The sequence below is a fragment of the Rhinichthys klamathensis genome, unplaced genomic scaffold (genome assembly GCF_029890125.1).
Source record: "Rhinichthys klamathensis goyatoka isolate OS25496 unplaced genomic scaffold, OSU_Roscu_1.1 h1tg000033l_1, whole genome shotgun sequence".
NCBI lineage: Eukaryota > Metazoa > Chordata > Actinopteri > Cypriniformes > Leuciscidae > Rhinichthys > Rhinichthys klamathensis.
This window is the reverse complement of record NW_026606582.1, coordinates 466,780-491,079: the sequence shown is the minus strand read 5'-3', so window position 1 is coordinate 491,079 and position 24,300 is coordinate 466,780. Positions and strand designations below refer to the sequence as shown.

General features: G+C 40.2%; 5 protein-coding genes and 1 long non-coding RNA gene across 6 annotated transcripts; 4 read left to right on the top strand and 2 right to left on the bottom strand.

Moving 5' to 3' along the window:
- Positions 1 to 9,237: 9,237 nt before the first annotated feature.
- LOC130080345 (protein insensitive-like) lies at positions 9,238 to 12,610 on the bottom strand. The gene is made up of 3 exons (XM_056245703.1): positions 12,419 to 12,610; positions 10,591 to 10,801; positions 9,238 to 9,424 (listed from the first exon to the last, which is right to left on the bottom strand). Exons 1-3 carry the CDS (start codon positions 12,554 to 12,556, stop codon positions 9,312 to 9,314), a joined length of 462 nt encoding a protein of 153 aa, XP_056101678.1. The 5' UTR covers positions 12,557 to 12,610; the 3' UTR covers positions 9,238 to 9,311.
- A 568-nt stretch (positions 12,611 to 13,178) lies between these two features.
- On the bottom strand, positions 13,179 to 14,038 carry LOC130080363 (uncharacterized). The gene is made up of 3 exons (XR_008806669.1): positions 13,961 to 14,038; positions 13,724 to 13,878; positions 13,179 to 13,245 (listed from the first exon to the last, which is right to left on the bottom strand). It is a non-coding gene; the product is annotated as an uncharacterized LOC130080363 (long non-coding RNA).
- Positions 14,039 to 19,627: 5,589 nt separating this feature from the next.
- Positions 19,628 to 20,328, top strand: LOC130080342 (histone H1-like). The gene has a single exon (XM_056245700.1). The coding sequence runs from the start codon at positions 19,650 to 19,652 to the stop codon at positions 20,283 to 20,285; it is 636 nt and encodes a 211-aa protein (XP_056101675.1). The 5' UTR covers positions 19,628 to 19,649; the 3' UTR covers positions 20,286 to 20,328.
- A 745-nt stretch (positions 20,329 to 21,073) lies between these two features.
- LOC130080350 (histone H2A-like) lies at positions 21,074 to 21,523 on the top strand. The gene has a single exon (XM_056245707.1). It carries the CDS (start codon positions 21,075 to 21,077, stop codon positions 21,459 to 21,461), a length of 387 nt encoding a protein of 128 aa, XP_056101682.1. The 5' UTR covers position 21,074; the 3' UTR covers positions 21,462 to 21,523.
- A 715-nt stretch (positions 21,524 to 22,238) lies between these two features.
- On the top strand, positions 22,239 to 22,752 carry zgc:113984 (uncharacterized protein LOC573997 homolog). The gene has a single exon (XM_056245705.1). The coding sequence runs from the start codon at positions 22,280 to 22,282 to the stop codon at positions 22,688 to 22,690; it is 411 nt and encodes a 136-aa protein (XP_056101680.1). The 5' UTR covers positions 22,239 to 22,279; the 3' UTR covers positions 22,691 to 22,752.
- Positions 22,753 to 23,420: 668 nt separating this feature from the next.
- On the top strand, positions 23,421 to 23,857 carry si:dkey-261m9.17 (histone H4). The gene has a single exon (XM_056245715.1). It carries the CDS (start codon positions 23,450 to 23,452, stop codon positions 23,759 to 23,761), a length of 312 nt encoding a protein of 103 aa, XP_056101690.1. The 5' UTR covers positions 23,421 to 23,449; the 3' UTR covers positions 23,762 to 23,857.
- The last annotated feature ends 443 nt before the right edge of the window (positions 23,858 to 24,300 follow it).

The window sequence follows — 24,300 nt, the reverse complement described above, 5'->3', positions numbered from 1 at the left end:
AAGAAGACATGTTATTGAAGACAAATAGCCCCAAATCTTAAAATTAACCAGTGAAAAAAAACCCGATGTTTTTGTGTCTCGCCTTAAGCTGTTCTTGTCTTTACTAAAATCAAAATTAGGCTAATCAAAGGGAAGAGTGCTCTTACAAATCACGAGGGAGCGATTTGACCGCTGATTTTGGCTAACGTAATAGACGCGCTGTTTTTGCTGATGCTGAATCGTCTTTAGTATACAATACATTCATTACAAATGTAACTTTAAGTTAAACGTGTGTGTTTAAACTACACCTGGGGAAACTCACTTCACCTTCAGAGGCTCTGGGGAAGCTCACTCTCTCCAGTCGGGTTGCAGGGCCACTTTACCGCAGCAGACTCGCTGTGTGTGTGTGAGCCGCCAACAACGCCGCCCGCTCTGCACGTTTGAATCAGGGACGCAGGGGGGAGGGGCTAATAATATATTTAAAATAAAAAATTAAATTGTTCACTTTTGGTAAATGTATTGTTTAGTTCATTGTTTTGAGAAGCTTGTGGACATAGTGGCAGGTTGTTTTTACAAGTACAGTTTTTGGATCATCAAAGTTAGGGGGGCAGCTGGGGGGGCAAGGCTCTAGAGTGGGGGGGCACCTGCCCCCCCTTGCCCCCCTGTAGATCCGCCCCTGCAGAGCTGGCCTCGGATCGAGCTACCAAGCTGATGTGTAATTGTTCAAGTTCAGACAGGTAATCTTTCTCTCAAAATCGTTCAATACTGTTTATGCATCAGTAAGTCAAGCCAGTGACTAAAGTAGGATGAAAATAATCGTATTTAAATTGTGAACAAATTATATACAGAAAGCGATCAAAGAACAATCTTTCCACACAGCGCGGGTTTATCTGGACACTTGCCAAACTCGTTATGAAATCAATGACGCACGTTACTGCACAAGAAGCTCTTACTGTATTTACATCATCGTGTTTGCATTGGTGAAAGCAGAGAGAGTGCAGAAACTGCTTTGCAATGATAAGATCTTCATTCTCGCGATCAACACTGTCATCTGCTCAATGCTCATCATGGCAACATTTTATGTGATGGGAATAGATCTAAATACTATTTAGATCTATTCCCATCACATAAAATGTTGGGGGGGGGGTTTTGTCTGTCAGCTTCATCGTGTGCCGCATAACATCATAAATGTGTAGTTTTATGCTCGGGGCGCCGAGAAAGGGCGCCCTCGCTATCTAACCAATGGAGCTCTGATACGCTATTAAAACGTCACTAAATATGATCAATTCAACCAATCAGTGACGCGCAGTAATAATTCTCCGATGGGCGCTTTGCCTCTGCGCCCATCGGAGAATAACATGGAGTTTTACTCTACTTGGTGTGGTCACGTGGCAGTGAGATTCGGCGGGCGGAGCCAGCCAGTCAGTCTTTCTTGACAAGTTGACAATGGCGGCGCCGGCGGCACGAGAGAAAGAGACCGTGCAATCTCTTCTTCAAACTCCGTTTGAAAGACGACCACTGGCTGAAAAAATAAAAATAAAAGAAATGGGACCGGACCAGCCACAAATTAACATCAGACAGCAGGTGAAAGACAAGGAAGCGTCTTATACTAGAGGCTTTTCGCGGACATGGTACACTAGGAAGCCGTGGCTAACCGGCTGCGGAGTAGCTAACTCGCTGTTTTGCTTCCCTTGTTTGCTTTTTAAAACTGCAGCGACCGATCGAGCCTGGTGTGAAAACGGTGTTCAGGATATGAAACATTTTTCGGAAAAAATAAAAAAACACGAACACACAAAGATTCATATTGACAGCTGCCTGAAATTTGCGTTGCTGGGAAAGGCTAACATTGCTACTCAGTTGGATGATGGCCATCGTCTTTGTATAAGAAGGCACAATGAGGAAGTGGACAAGAATCGATATATTCTTTCTAAACTGATTGACTGTGTAAAATGTTGTGGTGCCTTTGAATTGGCTTTGCGTGGCCACGACGAGACTGAAGCCTCTGAGAACCCAGGCATTTTTAGGGGCCTTGTTAACTTCGCCTCGTCATTGGACGCTGCTCTGAAGGAGCACCTGGAGGGAGCTACTGTGTTCAGAGGTACGTCCAAAACGATTCAGAATGAGCTGCTGGACTGTATGCTGACTGTTGTTAAGGAGTACATTCACGAGGAGGTGACTGCGGCGGATTATATTGCCATTCAAGCCGATGAAACATCTGACGTGTCTGTCCAGTGCCAACTTGCCCTTGTACTTCGCTACATGGATCGCTACAATGTCATTCAAGAGCGCTTTTTTGAGTTCATACCGATTGAAAACGCGAATGCTGAAAACATCGCTCAAGCACTTTTGGAAAGGATGAGTGCATTGATCCCACCCAAAGACAAGTCAAAATTAATAGCTCAAGCTTATGACGGAGCGAGCGTTATGCGGGGTGCCACTGGAGGAGTTCAGCGTAAAGTGATGGATGTGTATGAAAACGCACACTACGTACATTGTTACGCACATCAGCTCAATCTGGTAATGCAGCAAGCCACCTCAAAGATACCCAAGGTCTCCACATTTTTTTCGGAGCTAGGTGGATTTTGTGCATTTTTTTCAAGGTCGCCCAAACGGACCAGCGTGCTTGATGATGTTGTTGGCAGCAGACTTCCGAGAGCGTGTGCAACAAGGTGGAACTTTCACAGTCGCTCAGTGAACACTGTATATGAGCACAGGGATGATCTTCTGAAGTGTTTTAAGACCATTCAGGACTCTGGGAACTTTGATGCTGTGACTGTGAGAGAAGCAGGAGGGTTTGTGAGGATGCTGGAGGATGGTACATTTTGCTTTTTTCTCCAACTATTTCACAAAATCATGCCACACGTCGACATGCTCTTTCAGCAGCTTCAGAAACGAAACATTGACCCCATCTTCATCAAAGCTGCCATCTGTAATTTTGCCGACAGCATTAGAAACATCAGGTAAATGTGAAAAATGTGAAAAATCATAGAAATAACATGAATGCAGAATAATGTAGTATTAAGCAATTGTTTTATGTTTAAACAAGGTCTTCCATATTCACTGTGCAAGAGGAGATTCCAGCTGCCAAGCGACAGAGGACACTGGGGCCCGCAGAACAACATCGGATTGCTATTGAGGTACAGCTTATTTCACTTTCATAGGCCTCCTCTTGTGCTCTAGTCTACAGTAGTGCTTCACAAACTGCTGCACGGTTACTGGTGCCACTCAAAGGTCCTCTGTTGTTCTATAGTTTTAATTTTGTGTTATGTTTGGAGCAGTTACTAATGTTTTGCCAAATCAAATTCACTTTATCTGTTAGGGACTTCATTTGCTGAGAAAGTGCCACTACAGATAAAAACATAGCACATGTACTGTACATTACAATAATTTTATTTTGGATTTCCTCTTAATCTCAATTCACCAATTATTTAGTTCTATTGTAGATCCTTGATTAGTTTTGGTTTAGACAACAGTATTTCATACTTGATTTTTGCATATCCACATTTACAACTATATTCAAAGTATTGTGACATAATATAATAAAGTTATATGTAAAGCAATTAATATGTTATTTATTTTCTATGTTTTACAGGTGTGTGATACCATCTGGGCTCAGACAAAGGAGCGCTTTGCGTTCACTGGGCACCTTGTGAGTTCAACACTGCTGCAGGGAGAGCTGTTCTCACAGCATGCTAAAACCCTTCCAAGTGCTGCATTGAATGCCACTGTGGAGGCCTATCCGATGCTGAACAAGGCTAGACTGAAGACAGAACTATCCTTGGTCTATGAAAACCCGGAGTTTGAAAAGTGTAGTGGTGCAGTGCCTCTGTATCAGTTTTTTATGGAGAACAACCTTCAGTGCACATTTTCAGAAACTGTTAATCTTCTGAAAATCCTTATCACTACTCCAATGACATCAGCAGAATCTGAAAGATGCTTCTCCACTCTAAAAAGAATCAAAACGTTCCTAAGGAGCACAATGTCTCAAGAAAGACTGAATGCCCTTGCCATGCTTTCTATGGAGAAAAAGATTGTGAAAGACATGCCCAACTTCAACAACAAAGTTATTGATAGGTTTGCAACCCAGAAAGAAAGGAGAGCCAAATTTCTTTACAAGTGACAGTGCATAATCATCTCGGCTGCTTCTCACCATCAGGAACTCAGCATCTCGTCTGCTCCTACAGGGACATAACAGCATCTCCACTACTCCTTCAAGCACTCAGCATCTCCACTACTCCTTCAAGCACTCAGCATCTCCTCTGCTCCTCCAAGCACTCAGCATCTCCTCTGCTCCTCCAAGCACTCAGCATCTCCTCTGCTCCTCCAAGCACTCAGCATCTCCTCTGCTCCTCCAAGCACTCAGCATCTCCTCTGCTCCTCCAAGCACTCAGCATCTCCTCTGCTCCTCCAAGCACTCTAAAAAGAATCAAAACGTTCCTAAGGAGCACAATGTCTCAAGAAAGACTGAATGCCCTTGCCATGCTTTCTATGGAGAAAAAGATTGTGAAAGACATGCCCAACTTCAACAACAAAGTTATTGATATCTCCTCTGCATCTCCTCTGCTCCTCCAAGCACTCAGCATCTCCTCCTCCAAGCACTCAGCATCTCCTCTGCTTCTCCAAGCACTCAGCATCTCCTCTGCTCCTCCAAGCACTCAGCATCTCCTCTGCTCCTCCAAGCACTCAGCATCTCCTCTGCTCCTCCAAGCACTCAGCATCTCCTCTGCTCCTCCAAGCACTCAGCATCTCCTCTGCTCCTCCAAGCACTCAGCATCTCCTCTGCTCCTCCAAGCACTCAGCATCTCCTCTGCTCCTCCAAGCACTCAGCATATCGTCTGCTTCTCCAAGCACTCAGCATCTCCTCTGCTTCTCCAAGCACTCAGCATCTCCTCTGCTTCTCCAAGCACTCAGCATCTCCTCTGCTCCTCCAAGCACTCAGCATCTCCTCTGCTTCTCCAAGCACTCAGCATCTCCTCTGCTTCTCCAAGCACTCAGCATCTCCTCTGCTCCTCCAAGCACTCAGCATCTCCTCTGCTCCTCCAAGCACTCAGCATCTCCTCCTCCAAGCACTCAGCATCTCCTCTGCTCCTCCAAGCACTCAGCATCTCCTCTGCTCCTCCAAGCACTCAGCATCTCCTCTGCTCCTCCAAGCACTCAGCATCTCCTCTGCTCCTCCAAGCACTCAGCATATCGTCTGCTTCTCCAAGCACTCAGCATCTCCTCTGCTCCTCCAAGCACTCAGCATCTCCTCTGCTCCTCCAAGCACTCAGCATATCGTCTGCTCCTCCAGAGACACAACAGCATCTCCACTACTCCTCCAAGCACTCAGCATCTCCTCTGCCTCCTCCAAGCACTCAGCATCTCCTCTGCTCCTCCAAGCACTCAGCATCTCCTCTGCTCCTCCAAGCACTCAGCATCTCCTCTGCTCCTCCAAGCACTCAGCATATCGTCTGCTTCTCCAAGCACTCAGCATCTCCTCTGCTTCTCCAAGCACTCAGCATCTCCTCTGCTTCTCCAAGCACTCAGCATCTCCTCTGCTCCTCCAAGCACTCAGCATCTCCTCTGCTCCTCCAAGCACTCAGCATCTCCTCTGCTCCTCCAAGCACTCAGCATCTCCTCCTCCAAGCACTCAGCATCTCCTCTGCTCCTCCAAGCACTCATCATCTCCTCTGCTCCTCCAGGGGAGATGCTGTTGTGCTTTGAGGAGCAGAGGAGATGCTGTTGTGTCTCTGGAGGAGCAGAGGAGATGCTGAGTGCTTGGAGGAGGCAGAGGAGATGCTGAGTGCTTGGAGGAGTAGTGGAGATGCTGTTGTGTCTCTGGAGGAGCAGAGGAGATGCTGAGTGCTTGGAGGAGCAGAGGAGATGCTGATTGCTTGGAGGAGCAGAGGAGATGTTGAGTGCTTGAAGGATTTTGATTTTATTTTTTGTGTGTGTCTGCCTTAGAGGTGGTTTGCTGAAGGATAAGATTCATGATTGACTCATGTGAACACTGGAGACAATGTATAGCATTTTTTATTGACTTGCTCCCCATTCCAATTAATGTACAGTCTTCTCCATCTAGTGGTTACTCCATATAATAACAGCGATTATTTAACTCTTTGTGTTTATTGAATATTGACTCTGTGCACTTACTGTAATTCATGCAAATTATAGCAATTAGTTCACCTTGTATGACTTGGTTTCCAAATGAATCTCAAATTGGCACGTCTTTGAAAGAACAATATTTGAAATCTACAAGGACGTTCTAAATTCATACTTTAATAATTACATTAGATGCTATTTGTTTTTGAGCCGTTACTTTGGTGTTAATGTAATAAATAAACGGCAGCAATTGTTTAATTGTTAAAATAAAAATTTTAAAACCACATTGCACCTCAGCCCCCCCTACTTTTTCCATCACCAGCCGCCACTGCTAAATACTTTAAAAACATCTCACGATTCGTTAATCTCGATAGCTGTTATAGTAAAAACGTATTAATAGCAGTAGTAAAAGTATTCGGGAGAGAGTTTCACATGTAATGCGTTGCTATTTCATATGCAAGCATGTCAGCCAATCACAGCAGTGGCCGCGGTTACACTGAATCCCACAGCAGACACGCCCCTTCAAACAGAGTGTTCAAATCAGAGGCTAAAAGCAGGCTAGGAAAAATGCCATTTATTTCTAAATTATGATTATTTTTTATCTAAAAAACATACTAACATTATAAGGGTAACCCAGGAAACATTATAAAATAAAATAAAATAAACATTCTAGGGCACCTTTAAAGCAAATAAGTGACTCTAAAAAAATCTAACACCCAGTAATGTGTAATTTTGTTGCATCTTCTATCAAATACAACATTCAAATTACTAGACAAAAAATTATATCCTGAGAAAAGTGGATTTTTAGGGGTATTGCTGCAGAGACCTCCATTCATTCTGCACTCCGCCTGTGAGCGCCCTCATATGGACCTAGAGTGGAACTGCAACCAGTTCAGACCCTCCCCATATTAGACATTCTCTGACTATAGACGAATCCGGCGAAACTACCGGAAGTAAGCGGGCGCCATTACTGAGCTGTTGCTGGGTAGCGTTGCGCCATTGCCTCCTATTGTTTTATTTGCAACTTGCATCCACTGGAATAAACAGCCCGCGATTTACGACTGTCACTAACGTTACAACTTTTATAATGTCGAGTGGGAAAACATGTTGGCATTTTGAAAAATCATCGGATGCCAGGCGAAGTAGAAAATACTCTTGAATACCTTTAAAACAACAGAAGGGGCACATTGGGGTAGTAACGTTAGTAACAGTAGCAGCTACTGTTATGTCTGTTGTTAATGTTTTATTTGCTTGACTGTGACAGATTTTTTTTTAAATAAATTAAATTAAATATGCATTTTTTGTTATAATAACAATTATTTAATGACATAAGTAAAAAAGATATAATGAATATTTACATATTCATTATATTTTTTTTTACTTATGTCATTAAATAATTGTGCTTAATAATAATAGTGCTCAGCAAAATCTCCTCTCTAGCTATTTTTTTCTATTCAATTAACATGCTATGGTCATTAAATGGCTTTCCTGAGCTAAATGTAACGTTATGTGACATAATTGTTCTCCTGCTGTTATATTGACCTCTTTTTTCATGGTTTAAAAACACTAATTGGTCGATATTATGTATACTTTCTAGCTGTACCTTACCCTTGCCTTTTGCAATGTGAAAATGAGATAATGGACACAAATGAAAAACATGAATTCATTTATTTGATGTCATTCATTTATTTATTGTTGCCAAATGGACAGATCTTTTTATAATTTCCTCGTTAGCTAACGTTAGCCTAGCTAGCTTGCCAAGCTATTTTCATAAATAATCTGTAAGATAGTTTGTACCTTCATCTGTGACTGGAGGCCACTGTCTAACATCATCAACCCAACAAGTCATTCTGCCTGGCTGTAGCTGTCACATAGAGCTGTCATCGAGGGTGCGTTATCACCACAGTCTATGGTTATCATGGAGGTTTGTTTACATACCGGTAACAGCTCAGTAATGGCGTCGCCACAAGATGGCAGCCTACACAGAACGCTCGTCGGATTCGTCTATACTTGAGCATTTCTGAGAAGTTTTATAAATATGGGCCCTGGTGTGTTTGTTTAGGGTTAGAGCTATAGGCTATAGTCTGACCAAAGCCCCAACATCTGTGCAAATATATCAAACATATAGTGTGAATAATACGACAAAATAATATGAATAAGCATTTGGTTAAATCAAAATTACAATGTGTGACATTTTATTATTAACATTTATTAATTTAGCAGACACTTTTATCCAAAGACACAAATGAGGAATACAATCTTAAGGAGGCAATGACATAAGAAATACTAGCAAGTAGCACTACAAAGTACAATGTCCAGAAAACAAAGTACAATGCGCCCTTGTCAAAAAATCCTAAAGGATTCCAATAAGAAAATTGTACAGGATTCTAATTAGAATTTCTATCATATTTTGGAACCATTCCTATAGGATTTCCGATAGAAATGGTCTTATAGGACTATACATAAATATCCTATAGGATTCAGATAGAAATTGTCTTATAGGACTATACATAAATATCCTATAGGATTCCGATAGAAATTGTCTTATAGGACTATACATAAATATCCTATAGGATTCCGATAGAAATGGTCTTTTAGGACAATGCATAAACCTCCTGTAGGATTTTCTACAGTATTTTAATGGGATCTAATTGGGTCACTACTCAGGTAAGGAGTTTCCTTTTTATTTTCGAGCATTTTTAAGAATCCTATAGCTGCACTTTTCCAATGTTTTTCCTTTTACTAATAGTAGTTTTTTGATTTTGTCTTGCAGTTTGCTTAAACTCACCTCAATGTAGACATTGTTCACTGTTTAATGTATGTTGTGCAACCTGCAGTCACATTATAAACAACATGGCAGGTGATTTGGGCACACAGTATTAGTGCACACACTGATAATGGATTGATACAAATAAAAAAACAAAACAATAAATGCATTTTCTGTTATTTTAATTTCATAAGTATTTTATTTATTTATTTCTACTTTCATAACTATGAATTTATTACTTTTTTACAGATTATATTCGCTACAGACTTACACACACATACACTCAAACACACACACACACACACACACACACACACACACACACAACAATAACTGAAATACAGCATTAAACATATCCTGAGCAAATCTGTCTGATTCCCACGAACTCACACGCGCACACACACTCACACAAACACACACACACACACCAACTGTGAAATACAACATTAAACATCCTGAACAAATCAGTTTGATTCAAACAAACTCACACACAATCATTGTGGCGCCTTTTTGACATCTTGCATTCATCTGCGCATTTCTGGGAGATGGCCTTCTTAATTATACTTGCTTCAATATTAAATTTATTTTTGATGTAGCCTGTAAGGAAAGAAACAAACAGAACATAAGTTTACAAACCATAATGATTATTGAGTAATGGTATTGGGCATCTATGTTGACAATAGAACTCCTCAAGGGAAGCCTGTGCCTATATTCTTCTTCACTATTACATACTAGGGATTAGGGCTGAGAGAAAAAAATCGATTCACCTAGCAATCGCAGTTTTTTTATCGATTCTAAAATCGATTTTTTTATTCCAGAATCGATATTAATTCAAATTCAATTGCTTTATTTTTGTCCTTGCTTGTAGATAAGGTTAAAATAAGTTAGCCACTTTCGTTGCAACAGAGGATGAAATGTGTCGTTATCTGAGTGTTGAGTGACATAATATTCCAAATGCACGATTCATCTTTAAAAGGCTGTGATCTCGATTCAAACACCCACGCGATCTTTCAATTCGTCTGTCTATTACTTTGACAAAATCATATCGCAACATTCAAAACTGTGTTGGCGCTGACCTGGAGAGAGTCGTCATGAAACAGCTTTTCACAAACACTCTTTTCAACATCATAGTATCATTATTTCTGTGATGCAATAGTTCAAATGATCATAGAATTACTGGGATAAAAGTTTAAAGTTCAAATATGAACACTGATGTCTACGATAGCAATCAAAATCAGCTTTTGATAGAAACTTGGTGCTTAAAACAACGCATTTATCGATTACATTGTTTCGCCACTAAGTGACTGTTAAATGTTTTTATGACACATCCGGTATGATAAATTCGGTCCGGCAAGCTTTTAATGGTAGCATACCACCTCTGCTGAGGTTCCAAGTGTACCGTACGGATACTAAAATGTGACGTGAAAACACTACAGATCACTGATTGGTCAGAGGATTTACAACACGGGACACCAAACTGTTAGATTTAAATAGTCAGTAACAGCCACTGCAGCTTTATTTGTTCACACAATTTGTATTAAACGACTTGCTTGAAAAAAAAAAAAAAATACAGTTCGCACACATCTATTTTTAGTCGCAAATGCGAGTGAAATGCTCGCACTGTTGAGCCCTGTTGCTCTAAAGTATATTGCTCTAAAAAAGTAGATACTTTTCCAAATTCCTGAGTATAATTATATCCTGTTGTTTTATATATATAATAATAAAAACCTGCCAAAACTTGATTTTCAGGAAAATAAACTCACCAATTATGTCAGACACTTTTTGAGCCTCCAGTTGTGGCTTTGCTTCTTTGTCTTTGAAGGCATTGGAACTTTTTCCTGTGTAGCAGTGTGTTGCCAGTGTTGCTCTTCCAAAGACAGCCACCAGGAGGTCTTTTGTTGCTTTTTTTGCATCTGTCCATTTCATGTGGCCAAACTGTTCGGCACCGATGGATGTGTTGGGGCCAATTCTAACCTGAAAACAGTGATCGAACAATGAAACAGTAACAGAGTTAAAGTGAACTTAATAATATTTTGTTTGTTATGATGAAACCTATGAGTGTAGATTAAGAATCATCCAAGATGTGTTGAAGTGCTGCGAGTCTATGGTCAACCTCCTCTAACTTAGCTACAGCCATTCAAAAGATAGCATGGCAACTGCAGATGCAGGAGACCCATCGACAGAACTTGAACCCCCTCCTCTTTCATTGAAGTCGCAGGTGTGGAAGTTTTTGGGATTTCCAGTGAGTTATGTTGACAACGTTCGCGCTTGAAAAAAACCCCAGTTTGCAGACATCCCAAGTCTCGCGGAAGTTACGGGAGTCTCCCGCATATTGATAGCGGCTCCCTGATGCCCGCAAATTAGTTAAAATCTCCCGGAATCTAGAGTGAGCGAGCAAGAGCGCGCATGCGAGACAGAAGAGACTGTGCAAACCCTATAGCGCGCACGGCAGAGATGGAGAGAGCGAGAGACCTTGCGTATGTGCCTCATGAAGCGCATGTAAGACAGAGAGCATCCTGATTGGCCGGTTTCGGCTTTAAAAAAAATAAATGTAAAAATCGAGAATCGAATCGAACCGTGACCTTAGAATCAAAAATGTAATCAAAACGAGGATTTGGAGAATCGTGACACCCCTACTCACGCGTCTCTCTCTCTCTCTCTCTCTCTCTCTCTCTCTCACACACACACACACACACCGCGTCTGTCTATGAGGCGCCGGACTGGACAAAAGCGAAGCGAACACCGCGAGCGATACTCCGCGAGAGAGACCGAGTGTGTCCGAGAGCACGCAACAGTGGGCGAGAGAGAGACAGTGTGACTTTTATTTACACTTATATAAACTAATATAATTTATTTTACTGGACAGTTTAAAGCTCATAACCATATTTTGTTGTTACTTGAAGAGTGCAGTGTTATGTTGCATCATGCAGTATTTGTGCTGAAAAGTACTGAGTAAATGTCTGTTACCTCAATAAATTTAAGGTCATTCCTATTTTATTTGTGTACATTTTTTAATCATTAACTTTAAAAGCACACTTTTTACAACTAAAAAAAAAAAAAAAAAAAAAAAAAAACGGAATTTGGGAAAAAATAAAACGGAATTTGGGAAAAAATAAAACGGATTGCATAGGGCTCTATCAATCCAGCCGACGGTGACGTCACACGCATACCCTCTATTGACATACTTCTCCAAATGATTGATTACATTACTTGCAAACATTTTTGTAATACAAGTTTTCTGAAATGTTATGTTTAAGTATGCACTAATTTGCATTTATCTCTAGAACAAAAATAAATAAATAATAACAAACATTGGATGTAGTTGTCAGCATTATGTTGTTTACTTTTGTTCCTTAAAAATCTGACAATTCTGTCCATCTTGATAATCTGTATCATCTCTCATGTAAAATGGCATTTTTGGTTTTTGTATGAAAGAGAAAAAAGGCTGAAAATATGAACCGAACATAATCTAACAATTCTGACTTTTAATATATAAACTCCTGTGGGAAACACTGAATCATAATATACATTTTTGACCAAATCATGCAGCCCTAGTAAGAAAGCATTTTGAATGTTACTTAAAAACAATACCTTTTTGCAGTCATTATTACTCCTAGTCTCCTTTACATGAAGAGGCAGTAGAGAGGAAGGGGCAGGTACCACAGGGGAAGACTCTGGGGCTGGCAAATCCGAAGTGCATCCAGGGAGATTGTGTGCTGGTGCAGTCATTAATGGAGTGCATCCTAGAACAAAATAGGTTTTAATATCTTTTGAAGCAATCACTTAAAAAAATTAAAAACTTTTCATAGGGTTACCATTTTTTAAAAGTGAACACTCTTAATCTCTTTTAATTCAGCCAAAATTTGCTGATTGACTCCACTGTCATTCCTTGTCCTTGCTGATGTCGTTCCCTCCCTGCTTGATTCCTAGAATTGTAAAACATTTGTTAGTGCAGTTTGTATGTAATTAAAACTTGCTGAAAATGTATTCAACATCAAACCATCCAAGATGTAGATGAGTTTGTTTCATAATTTGTAACAGATTTGGAGAAATTTAGCATTACATCATTTACTCACCAATGGATCATCTGCAGTGAACGGGTGCTGTGAAAATAAGAGTCTTGTGAGAACTTTAATAGTAGATTTAATAAGAATCAATGTATAATTTACAGTGAAGTCTACTATGTAGTGTTTTATTTTTTATATTTGTTCATTTAATTTCTTTCTTGTATGCTACTGTTAAATACATCTACTGTTGCTGGAAAAATAAAGCAGTGGGAAGAATGAGTCTAGACTAGAGCCCTAATATATGTAACTTCGTTGAAATAATCTTACTTTTTCAAGATTATACTGCTGCAGAAAGGATCTGGCGGCTCTTATCCTTTTGACGCTCTTTTCAGAAACTTGTTTACTGACCGACTGTAAATAAAAGAGAATTGTACAATTACAAATATAACCTTCAAATTAGCTGAAAGTGGCAATCATATGGGTCTAAGCAACAATAGCTTATCAGGTTTCAACATTATATATTGTCATGTGCTTGTCATTCGGACGCCATTTTTCTGATGATGTAACGAGTACATCAGGATTTAAGGGAAGTGTTCCCGGTTCCGGCTGACCTAATCTATGCAGCCTAACATTGAATTATAGAAGTCTATAGTGTGTTCTGTGTATGCTAGGTCAAAGAGATGTGTTTTTAGTCTAGCTTTGAACTGACAGCGTGTGTCTGCTTCCCGGAAAATATTAGGAAGACTGTTCCAGAGTTTTAGTGCTAAATATAAAATGGATCTACTGCCAGCACTCGATTTTGATATTTAATAAACAAGGAGTTAATATCGTGTTAGATATTAGACAAAATGGGGTTAGGGTTACCACAAACTGCATCATCCTAATTTACCTCATATTCTTCACTGCTTTCTGATTCAGAAAGTATTCTGCTATACTTCTGGCGCTGCCCTCTCCCTAATTCTTCATTCCCTTCAGGTCTGGATCTTTTGATGGACTGATTTTTCTCAATAGAATGAAGCTGCTTAAGCATGGCAGATCTAGTTCCTGAAATGATAATTAATTATTATCACAACATGCATCAATTGTATCACAGTAATGCACAGACATATTACAAAAACATACTTACCAACGTTTAGAATTTTTGCAGGGCTGGATTCTTCTTTGTACTGTACATCACATACACCACCAATTTCACACTGTCCATTAATATTTTTTTCAGTTGGAAGCACATCCCATGTTGGGGGATCTTCAATCCATTGGATTAACATAAACCTCATTTTCTTAATAGGATAAAAAAAAATAGACAATATTCTGTCAATTATAATGCTTTTGATGTGTGGGCAAAACAAAGAGTGTTTATACAAATATTATATGCTTTGATGTTTAATGTAAAAGACATTCAATGTTTTATAGGTGTATTAATCTCTTGTTAAGGTTTTGTTCGATCTGGACCTCAATTCAGACATAGCTTCGCACCAGCCGGTGGATCTAGCCGTGTTACTGTAGTTGCGTGCCTGTATGAGTCTCGTACATTGACAACCTGATGCTTGCTTTCTTTTAGGAGAGATATGCTCAAGATCAAAGAACACAAGTTGTTTCTCGTGTATATTGCAAGGTTTACAGTGGATTTAGAACAGATAAGGGTAATTTCCCTCTAAAATGATGTTTAAAACTGTTACTAAGCAACCAGCAACAGAAACGTAACGTTAATGTCCGAGACATAACCGACAGCCACTGATGATGAAGTCCATTGTGATGTTAACTACAAAAATAACGTTTAAGAAATGACTTAAGTTTCTAATAATGGTGTATTTCTACTTAAAGGTTTCTACTTATGGTGTAAGTAGTTGATAAATGTAACGGTAAGACCGTTAAACATGATCTAACGTTAATTATATAACTGTTATCAAAAAGCAGCCAGATGACTAACGTTACTGACCAGTCTTAAAATGTTACGAAAAAAAAAACATTTTACGCAGGTTTACACATAAATATTTCTAGATTGTGTCAAATGTTAATATAAAGAAACGTTTAAATATGTTACTTACAATTGTTTGTCACAGTTCGTCGTCTTCAAGAAAGTTGTATGATCGTCTCCTCTGACCGTTGCGCTGCAGTGAGCAAGGATGCGCATGCGCAATTGAATGTTCATGCCTACGATGTGAGTTGTGGGCGGTGTTCTTTGTATGAATATACAAATTATTTTCCGTTCAGTTTTTATAATGTTGACTTTCTAACGCCAAGATTTTGTATTATTATTATTATTATTATTATTTACATATGCAGTACGTTATACATATTTAATATTTCCACAACAGTGACCAAAAAATGATTCCTCTAAACAAGAAGATATCCCTACATTGAAATGAATGCAAAACAACGAGGCCCTTACAAAAGGTACCCTATTTTTACAACTTGAATCTGAGTATAGATAATTCAATACATTTGAAATAATTAATTAGTACATTTTAAATATTAAAAATGCAAATTATTTTTTGTAAACATTGTACATCTAATACAATGTTCACTGTTATTTATATAATTATTTGTGTATTTTACTGCAGCAAGTGCTACAAAATCACAAAGCTTTGTACCATTTTGATTAAGTAAAAAATGGAACAACTTCAAAACACGAAAATGACTGAAAAGTACCAGAGGGTTAAATAAAATTATGTTAACATTTTATTACTTGAAAGCACTGTCACATGTTAAAATAGTCTTTGATCATATTACTAGATTTTTGGATCCAGAATCGAGTTGCCCCCTTCCAAAGACAAGTCGATGGCGGGCAAACAACACTCCTCATTACAATTGGGATGATACCCATCAGAATGAATCCCCTGCAGACAGTGAGGAAGACGAGGAGGAATTTTATGATTCTGTTGATGAAATGGACCATGGTGAAGATGAGTGGAGTGACACTCAGGGAGATTTTGACTCTACTATGGATGACACTGCTGTCACAAATTCTGATTCAAATTCACAATTTGAAAAATCTGGGGCCCCTCTTTACACAGGATCAGAGATAACAATTGCACAGGCAATAGTTCTAATTTTGTCCTTCTCTCTGAGGCACAGTTTAACAGCAAGTGCTGTGGAAGACCTATTAAAGCTCTTAAATGTCTTTCTACCGAGTAGCAACATATTGCCAGAGTCTCTCCACCTCTTTCGAAAAATATTCCATGATCCATCTGAGTCTCTAAATGTTCACCTTTTCTGCAACATTTGCCAAACATATCTTTCAAAGAACAACATGCATTGTCCAGAGTGTAATGAGATAAATGACCCAAAAAAGAATATTGCAGAAGGCAATTTTTATATAAGTCTCTCTATCGAGGACCAGCTAAGAGACATCCTACAAAAAGATGATTGTGCATTTCAATCAGAAGTATATGGAACAAATGATGTAAGAAAGGGTGAAATGTATCAAACACTCCCCAATTTCACAGCTAATGACATATCACTACTATGGAACTGTGATGGCATTCCAATGTTTAAATCTTCACCTTTCTCATTGTGGCCCATCAGATGTGTGATAAATGAACTCCAACCAAATGTTCGTTTCAAAAACATGATACTCGCAGGTGTCTGGTTTGGGCGTGGTAAACCTGACATGTCCACCTACCTTAAGCGATTTGTGGATGACATTCTAAAAATCAATTCACAAGGTCTGGAATGGAAGCACCCACATACAAAAAAAACTGTGGTGTCTAAAGTTTTCCCTATCGTATGCTCATGTGACGCAGTAGCCCGATGTATGCTTCAAGGTATACATCAATTCAATGGTGCATATGGATGTGGACATTGCTTAAATGAAGGGAAAACAGTGCCAAAAGGAAGAGGATATGCCAGAGTATATCCACCCACTGAGGCACAGAAAAGAACCCATGACCATGTCATTGAATGTGGGCAGAGGGCCATTGAGAATGATGTTGACCATGTGTTTGGGGTGAAGACAGTATCACCATTAGTCCTCCTGAATCCCTCCACTGGTTTTGACATTGTGAACAGCTTTCCAATTGACTACATGCACTGTGTTCTCTTGGGAGTGACAAAGCAATTCTTGCTTATACCAATATATACCAAGAATACCACGGACTGTGAAAGTTGCGCAAAGGTGGAAGGCTGCAGAATGCAGAAGCTGGCTATTATTCTACAGTGGTCCTGTTCTGTACAAGATTCTTCCAACAAATTTTTTGAAACATTGGCTCCTTCTGGTCACTGCCATTTTTTGCTTTCTGAAAGACACTGTCACAGAAAATGACTTGGCAGCAGCAACATCCAAGATCACAAAGTTTGTGCAGGAGATACCAACGACATATGGCTTGTGCCAAATGTCCTTCAATGTCCATCAGCTTACACATTTGCCTTTCTCTGTCAAGATGTATGGACCTCTTTGGTGTACATCTGCATTTTCATTTGAGGGTCACAACCAGAAACTGAAGAGGTTGTGTCATGGAACAAATTATATCCCATCTCAAATTGCACGCCAATTCAACATACTTCAGTCAATTCCCCAACTACTTAAACGAACAACGACTAGTGCTGATGTCTCAAATAGGGTGGGCAAACTTGTCAATGACTGGCTAGGTGTTTATCCTCTTGTTGCTAAGGCACAAAAGCTAGAAGGTCTTGTTTTGCTGGGATGTTCTCGACAAAAAATGTTAGATCACAAAGATAAGTTCTTAATGCTCCCAGTCTGTGATCTATCTGAAAATGATGAGTACTCTGCAGAGACATATGACAGAGCAATTGTGAATGGACAACTGTTAACGACAGAGAAATATGGAAAAGAGTACAAACACAACAGTTTTACTGTTCAGCTAAATAATGGTTGCATTGGAAAGATTGAGTCAATTGTAAATATCATACATGATCACAAAAACAATCCGCTCATCCAAGTTCAGCTTTTACAAACCACACTTGCTGGTTTTGTGTCTGAAGGATCTCCTTCCCATATAAAAGAAGTGGTGCCAACTCCAACACGTATGATTGTAAAACCTCTGGAAATTGTCCGCAAAGTTGTGCACATTTGCTTGAAAAAAACATGCTATATTGCATTACAACCAAACAGCATAGAGCTTGACTGATGTATAGGCCTAGCATAGAGCTCAGCTGATGGCTGAATATTTTTTATAGTAACTGAGCTGCATGGTGTTCCTGCAAGTGTAAATAAATCCTTTTATTGTATGGACTATATGACATTCTATCTAAATTGTTATATTCTTTTATTTATGAATCTATCTATAATGTATATAATTTCTGAATTGAAATGATTAAAACGATCTTGCTGTATAAATGTTTATAACATTATATATTTGATGTTATATATTTAATTTAATATATTTAATATTTAATGGTGTTCCTGAAAGTGTAAATAAATCATTTTATTGTGTCGACTATATGACATTCTACCTAAATTGTATTTATATTCTTTTATTTGTGAATCTATCTATAATGTATATAATTTCTGAATTTAAATGATTAAAATGATCTGGCTGTATAAATGTTTATAATATTTAATTGTAATTACCTGGAAAAACAGCACAACATACAGAAATGATATAGAATTTAAAAAAAATATACTACAGGACAAACTAAAAATTCCATGAAAATAAATCAGAATGAAGGATTCTAAGAATCCAATAAGATCCTATAAGAATCCAGTAAGATACTACAGGACAAAGTGAAATTTCATTAAAATTAATCAGAATGTCCAATAGGATTATAAGAATCTAATAAGATCCAATAAGAATCCAATAAGATCCTACAGGACAAAGTAAAATTCCATTAAAATAAATCAGAATGTCCAATAGGATTATAAGAATCCAATAAGATCCTATTGGAATCCATTAAGATCCTACAGGATAAACTGAAATTCCAATAGGATTTTTTGACAAGGGTGTCCAGAAAAGTACAAGCTATATAACAAGGAGGGAAATAATTGAGAAAAAGAAGTTGTTTTTAAGTAATTTGCTATGCCTTGCTGTAAATGAACAAGTCGTTCAGATGAGCTTTTACACAATCCGCATGCCGAAAACTGAGATATGAATGACGAATAAGGGGAAACAAATGTGACGATTTACATTTCATTTACGTGATATGTAGCCTACATCAGCTTATGGAAACGTGTTTAACAAGTTAAAACATTAACACTTGTGTGATCAGGCGTAGGCTATATATTTAACACTTGTGTGATCAGGCGTAGGCTATATATTTATTATTGTGATTAATGTTATGACTATTATATCGACAGAACATCTGGCCAAACATGAGAGTCACATGAGACTCGGAGTCTCCAGATGATCTTGTGCTTCAAGCTGCCCAAAAGAACATCTGTATGAAAGCCTCCTGACGCCCCTCACTGTTGCCGATTTCATGAAAGTCTCTTCAGACTGTTTGCTGAACATAAAGAAGACGCGTTCAGGCTTTTATCAACTTTTCCAGTTAAACTATTCATCAAATTTACACGCGGCTTTCCCCCGTGGCTGATGCTCGCCTTCGATTTGATCTGATGAAGGCAAAATAAACATTTCCTATTTGCGTAAATTAGTCTCCAATGACAGCTCAGAACCTCTCCTTGGTGTTTACTTTGTTTTAACTGTGCTAAACTATTTTACCGTTCCAGTTTTGCCTCAGATGTAAGAGAAGAAAACACACTCGTTAGGGATTCGTGGACGCGCACAGACGCCGAGCGGGCAGGTTGAGTCTATAAGGCTCTCATGTGTTATTTAAGAGCGCAGCGCCGCGCGAGCGCTAGACATTGCTGAAACCAGAGACAGCTTTAGAAATACTGCAGATCCGATCAGAGAGAAATGGCAGAAATCGCACCCGCCCCCGCTGCTGCCGCCCCGGCAAAAGCGCCCAAGAAGAAGTCCGCTGCGAAAGCCAAGAAAGCAGGTCCAGGCGTCGGCGAGCTCATCGTCAAAGCTGTGTCCGCATCCAAGGAGAGGAGCGGCGTGTCCCTCGCCGCGCTGAAGAAAGCGCTCGCTGCCGGCGGCTACGACGTGGAGAAGAACAACTCCCGCGTCAAGATCGCCATCAAGAGCCTGGTGACCAAAGGCGCCCTGGTGCAGGTCAAAGGGACCGGCGCCTCGGGCTCATTCAAGCTCAACAAGCAGCAAGCCGAGACCAAGAAGAAAGCGGCTCCTAAAGCGAAGAAGCCCGCGGTCAAGAAACCCGCTGCTGCCAAGAAGCCCAAGAGCTCTGCGGCAAAGAAGCCCGCCGCCAAGAAATCGCCCAAGAAAGCCGCCGCTAAGAAATCGCCCAAGAAGGCCAAGAAACCCGCCGCCACAGCCGCTAAGAAGGCCACGAAGAGCCCCAAGAAGGCAAAGAAACCAGCAGCCGTTAAGAAAGCAGCCAAGAGTCCCAAAAAGGCAAAGACTGCTAAACCTAAGGTGGCAAAACCTAAAGCCGCCAAGCCTAAAAAGGCAGCGCCCAAAAAGAAGTAAAGTTCACTGTTTGTTCCTCAACGGCTCTTTTAAGAGCCACCCACTAACTTTGAATAAGAGCAAAACTCGTTAATTAATGATTTCCGAAAGCGGATAATAGAGATGTGACTTTTAACCTCAAGACTCATTCATTATAAACAAACAATTCAAAACACCCAGTTTTGAAGAAAAAAAAAAAAAACCTTAAGTAAACCATTATTTATATATGAGAAATGTATTGTAAATGGCCCAAAAAAAAAAAACCAAGAGGGTTCAGACAGTGATCAGAAATGGCATGTTGTACACCACGGTACAGACAGGATATACACACAACACTATGCTGGGGAATTGTGATAATACAATACAAACAACCCCACATCCAACAATATGGACAGTGATAAAACTCCAATATTGAAATAGGAGCATAATACTGTACAGTATCAGATGGTCAATGTGCACAGAATATACATTGTGTGTATGTTCTGTGTCTGTGTGAAAGGTGCAGCGCTTTTGGTAGGAACAGCGTACAATATCCATTTTTGTATTTTTATATAACAAACCTTTCAATGGTTTCACCTCTTCCACTTCTTATTATTCACACTCACAAATACTAGTGCATGCATGTGCAAATAGTGCACAATAATTCCCGCTAGAATGGGGAGAGAAGTTCCGTGATTGGTTTAAATCTTTCCAGACTCTAAACCAATCGGCGACTGGCACTCTGGTTTAAAGCCGGAGGCACACGCACATAGTCTTCATTCAATCATCTACATTTTGACAGTGAATTTTGAAGTAACTATTTTAAAAATAATGAGTGGAAGAGGCAAAACCGGTGGTAAGGCCAGAGCGAAGGCTAAGACTCGCTCCTCCAGGGCGGGACTACAGTTCCCCGTCGGCCGTGTTCACAGGCTTCTGCGCAAAGGAAACTATGGCGAGCGCGTCGGTGCCGGAGCTCCTGTTTATCTGGCGGCGGTGCTCGAGTATCTGACCGCTGAGATCCTGGAGCTGGCTGGAAACGCCGCTCGGGACAACAAGAAGACCCGCATCATCCCCCGTCACCTGCAGCTGGCGGTGCGTAACGACGAGGAGCTCAACAAACTTCTGGGCCGAGTGACCATCGCTCAGGGCGGCGTGCTGCCCAACATCCAGGCCGTGCTGCTGCCCAAGAAGACCGAGAAACCCTCCAAATCTAAGTAAACTCGAGTTTGTTTTGTTTATACCAAAAGGCTCTTTTAAGAGCCACCCATTTTATCTGATAGAGAGTGATTTTCTTTGTTAATATTTATAAACACCATAAAGGCGTTTGGTTGAAGGAGAAAATGACCCATCAAACCAATAAAATATATGATTGTTCTGCATTATCGACGGTTACAGTCGTAGGTGTGCGTGTTTGTTATAAGCACATGATGGTCCCCTAATGTGTGTTTGTCACCCAACTCATTTCCCTTAATATTAAAATTTAGTTGGTCTACCAAGCTCTGATAATGTATTGAATATATTAGTAAGTTATCCAAAATAAAAAGCAATATACACATCTCGACTTAATGGTAACAGAAATTGGTCAATGTTACTCGGGGTCTTTGATCCCCTTTTTTTACGGGACGGATGGAAACCCTAGTGTGTCTCGCTGCAGTGCTTTTATACAGACTGTAATGTGATTTTGTTCTAATCCGAAATCTGCACAACCACTGTGAATTAAGGCGAGTATTTCAGAACAAATAAATACAACATTGTGAGTATAAAGACCAGGGAGGTGTCATATACACTGTGTGGTGTATATGAAGTATTCAACAGAACAAAGCAGCTCGAGCGGGAAACCTTCCACTTGTTTGAAAAAGAGGAAACGCGCAGTCATTGGCTGGCACTCATGCGCAGACGTCACGTATTAGCCAATCACAAGGTCTGCATCCTCGCGACACTATGAGCTCGTGGCGGTACAATGCTTTAAAAGCGGGTGTACGAAGATAAAGCAGCATTTCCAGCACTAGCAGGACAAAGAGAAGAAGCCCGCAGCAATGGCAAGAACCAAGCAGACAGCTCGTAAATCAACCGGTGGTAAAGCCCCGAGGAAGCAGCTCGCTACTAAAGCCGCCCGTAAGAGCGCTCCGGCCACCGGCGGCGTCAAGAAGCCTCACCGCTACCGGCCCGGGACCGTGGCTCTGCGGGAGATCCGCCGCTATCAGAAGTCCACCGAGCTGCTGATCCGCAAACTGCCCTTCCAGCGGCTGGTGAGAGAAATCGCTCAGGACTTCAAGACGGACTTGCGCTTCCAAAGCTCCGCTGTTATGGCCCTGCAGGAGTCCAGCGAGGCTTATTTGGTCGGTCTGTTCGAGGACACCAATTTGTGCGCCATCCACGCCAAGAGGGTCACCATTATGCCCAAAGATATTCAGCTGGCCCGCCGCATCCGCGGAGAGCGCGCTTAAACCCGCGTCTGCGTCAACACACAACGGCTCTTTTAAGAGCCACCAAAACTGCACTGAACGAGATCATTTCCAGTTTAACTCAATATGAGTAATGTTAGAAAGCTTTGTCATGTATTACATTGACACCCAGGGCCACCGTCCTTTAAATGTTCAGTTACCATAACCCTTATTAAATTCTTAAACATAGGAATGTAATAAAAGCGGTTATTTATTTTAGAATAGGTCCTTTTTTTTCTTGAATTCTGTGGTATCAGATTTGCAGGGTGCGAATAATAAAACTCCTATTATTGAAATTAACAACACTACCATGCGCAATTGATTGACATGTGAGATTGCTCTTATATGCGTGCAAGTTCAGCTAAAGGTAGACATACAGTATAAACCATTGAGGCCTGAAATCATTTATATTCTGCAAATATATGCGAATTGTCTAATAAAAAAAATACTATACCGTCCTTCTAGACTAGCACATTTCATTACCATTCAGTATCTTTGCATATTATATGAGGATATTATAACATCCTCTTCATCAAATGAAATAAATCTTATAAAACATGAAAGAAGTCTCGTTAGATTATGGTTTGGGTAAGGTTACATCATCACATTTGGTTTGTGCTGGAACTATATTGAGGGGAGGGGCGTTTTGCGTCTTGTGACGCGGCGCTGGTTTCTATCAGGTCCTGTAAGTAAATATAAAACGCCTCCTTCCAGCGCTGAGCTGTACATTTGTAGTCATCGTTTGATTGGTGTCTGTGAAACATGTCTGGAAGAGGCAAAGGCGGTAAAGGACTCGGGAAAGGAGGCGCTAAGCGTCACCGTAAAGTTTTGCGCGATAATATCCAGGGAATCACCAAACCCGCTATCCGTCGTCTGGCTCGCCGCGGCGGGGTCAAGCGCATCTCCGGGCTGATCTACGAGGAGACCCGCGGAGTGTTGAAGGTGTTTCTGGAGAACGTGATCCGCGATGCCGTCACTTACACCGAGCACGCCAAGAGAAAGACCGTCACCGCCATGGATGTTGTGTACGCGCTGAAGAGACAGGGACGCACCCTGTACGGCTTCGGGGGATAAACGTCTGAAATCAGGAGAAACTACTCAAACCCAACGGCTCTTTTAAGAGCCACACACTCTGACACATAAAGAGTCTTGCCACATAAGTGTTAAAGATTAATGCCGTTCTTGAAAGCAAACTACAATTCTGAATAATTCGTGAAATGATATATCTCTATAAGAATAGTTTTACTCTTCTTTAATGAATATATGGTGCCTATAGTATATTAACGCCATATAATTGCATTAAATTCACACACAAACTGGAGTTCTGGTAACGTTAACTTTTCTTTCTGAAGATCCACCATCTATTGTAATTTAAAATGATTTACAAAAACAAGAAAGTCGCTTTGAAAGACTTTCTGGTATGAAAGCTATTTTTAAAGGGATCTTATCGTTGCTATTATTACTTCCCTTCAAAAATGATTTTTCAGATTACACGATCATGTTTTTTTCTTCAAAATTGTATCTAAACGAAAATAAATAGCGGGAAATGAACAAAGGAACTGTGTCCTGTGGGGTGTCACTCAAACATTTGGCGGTAGGAGGGTCTATCTTTA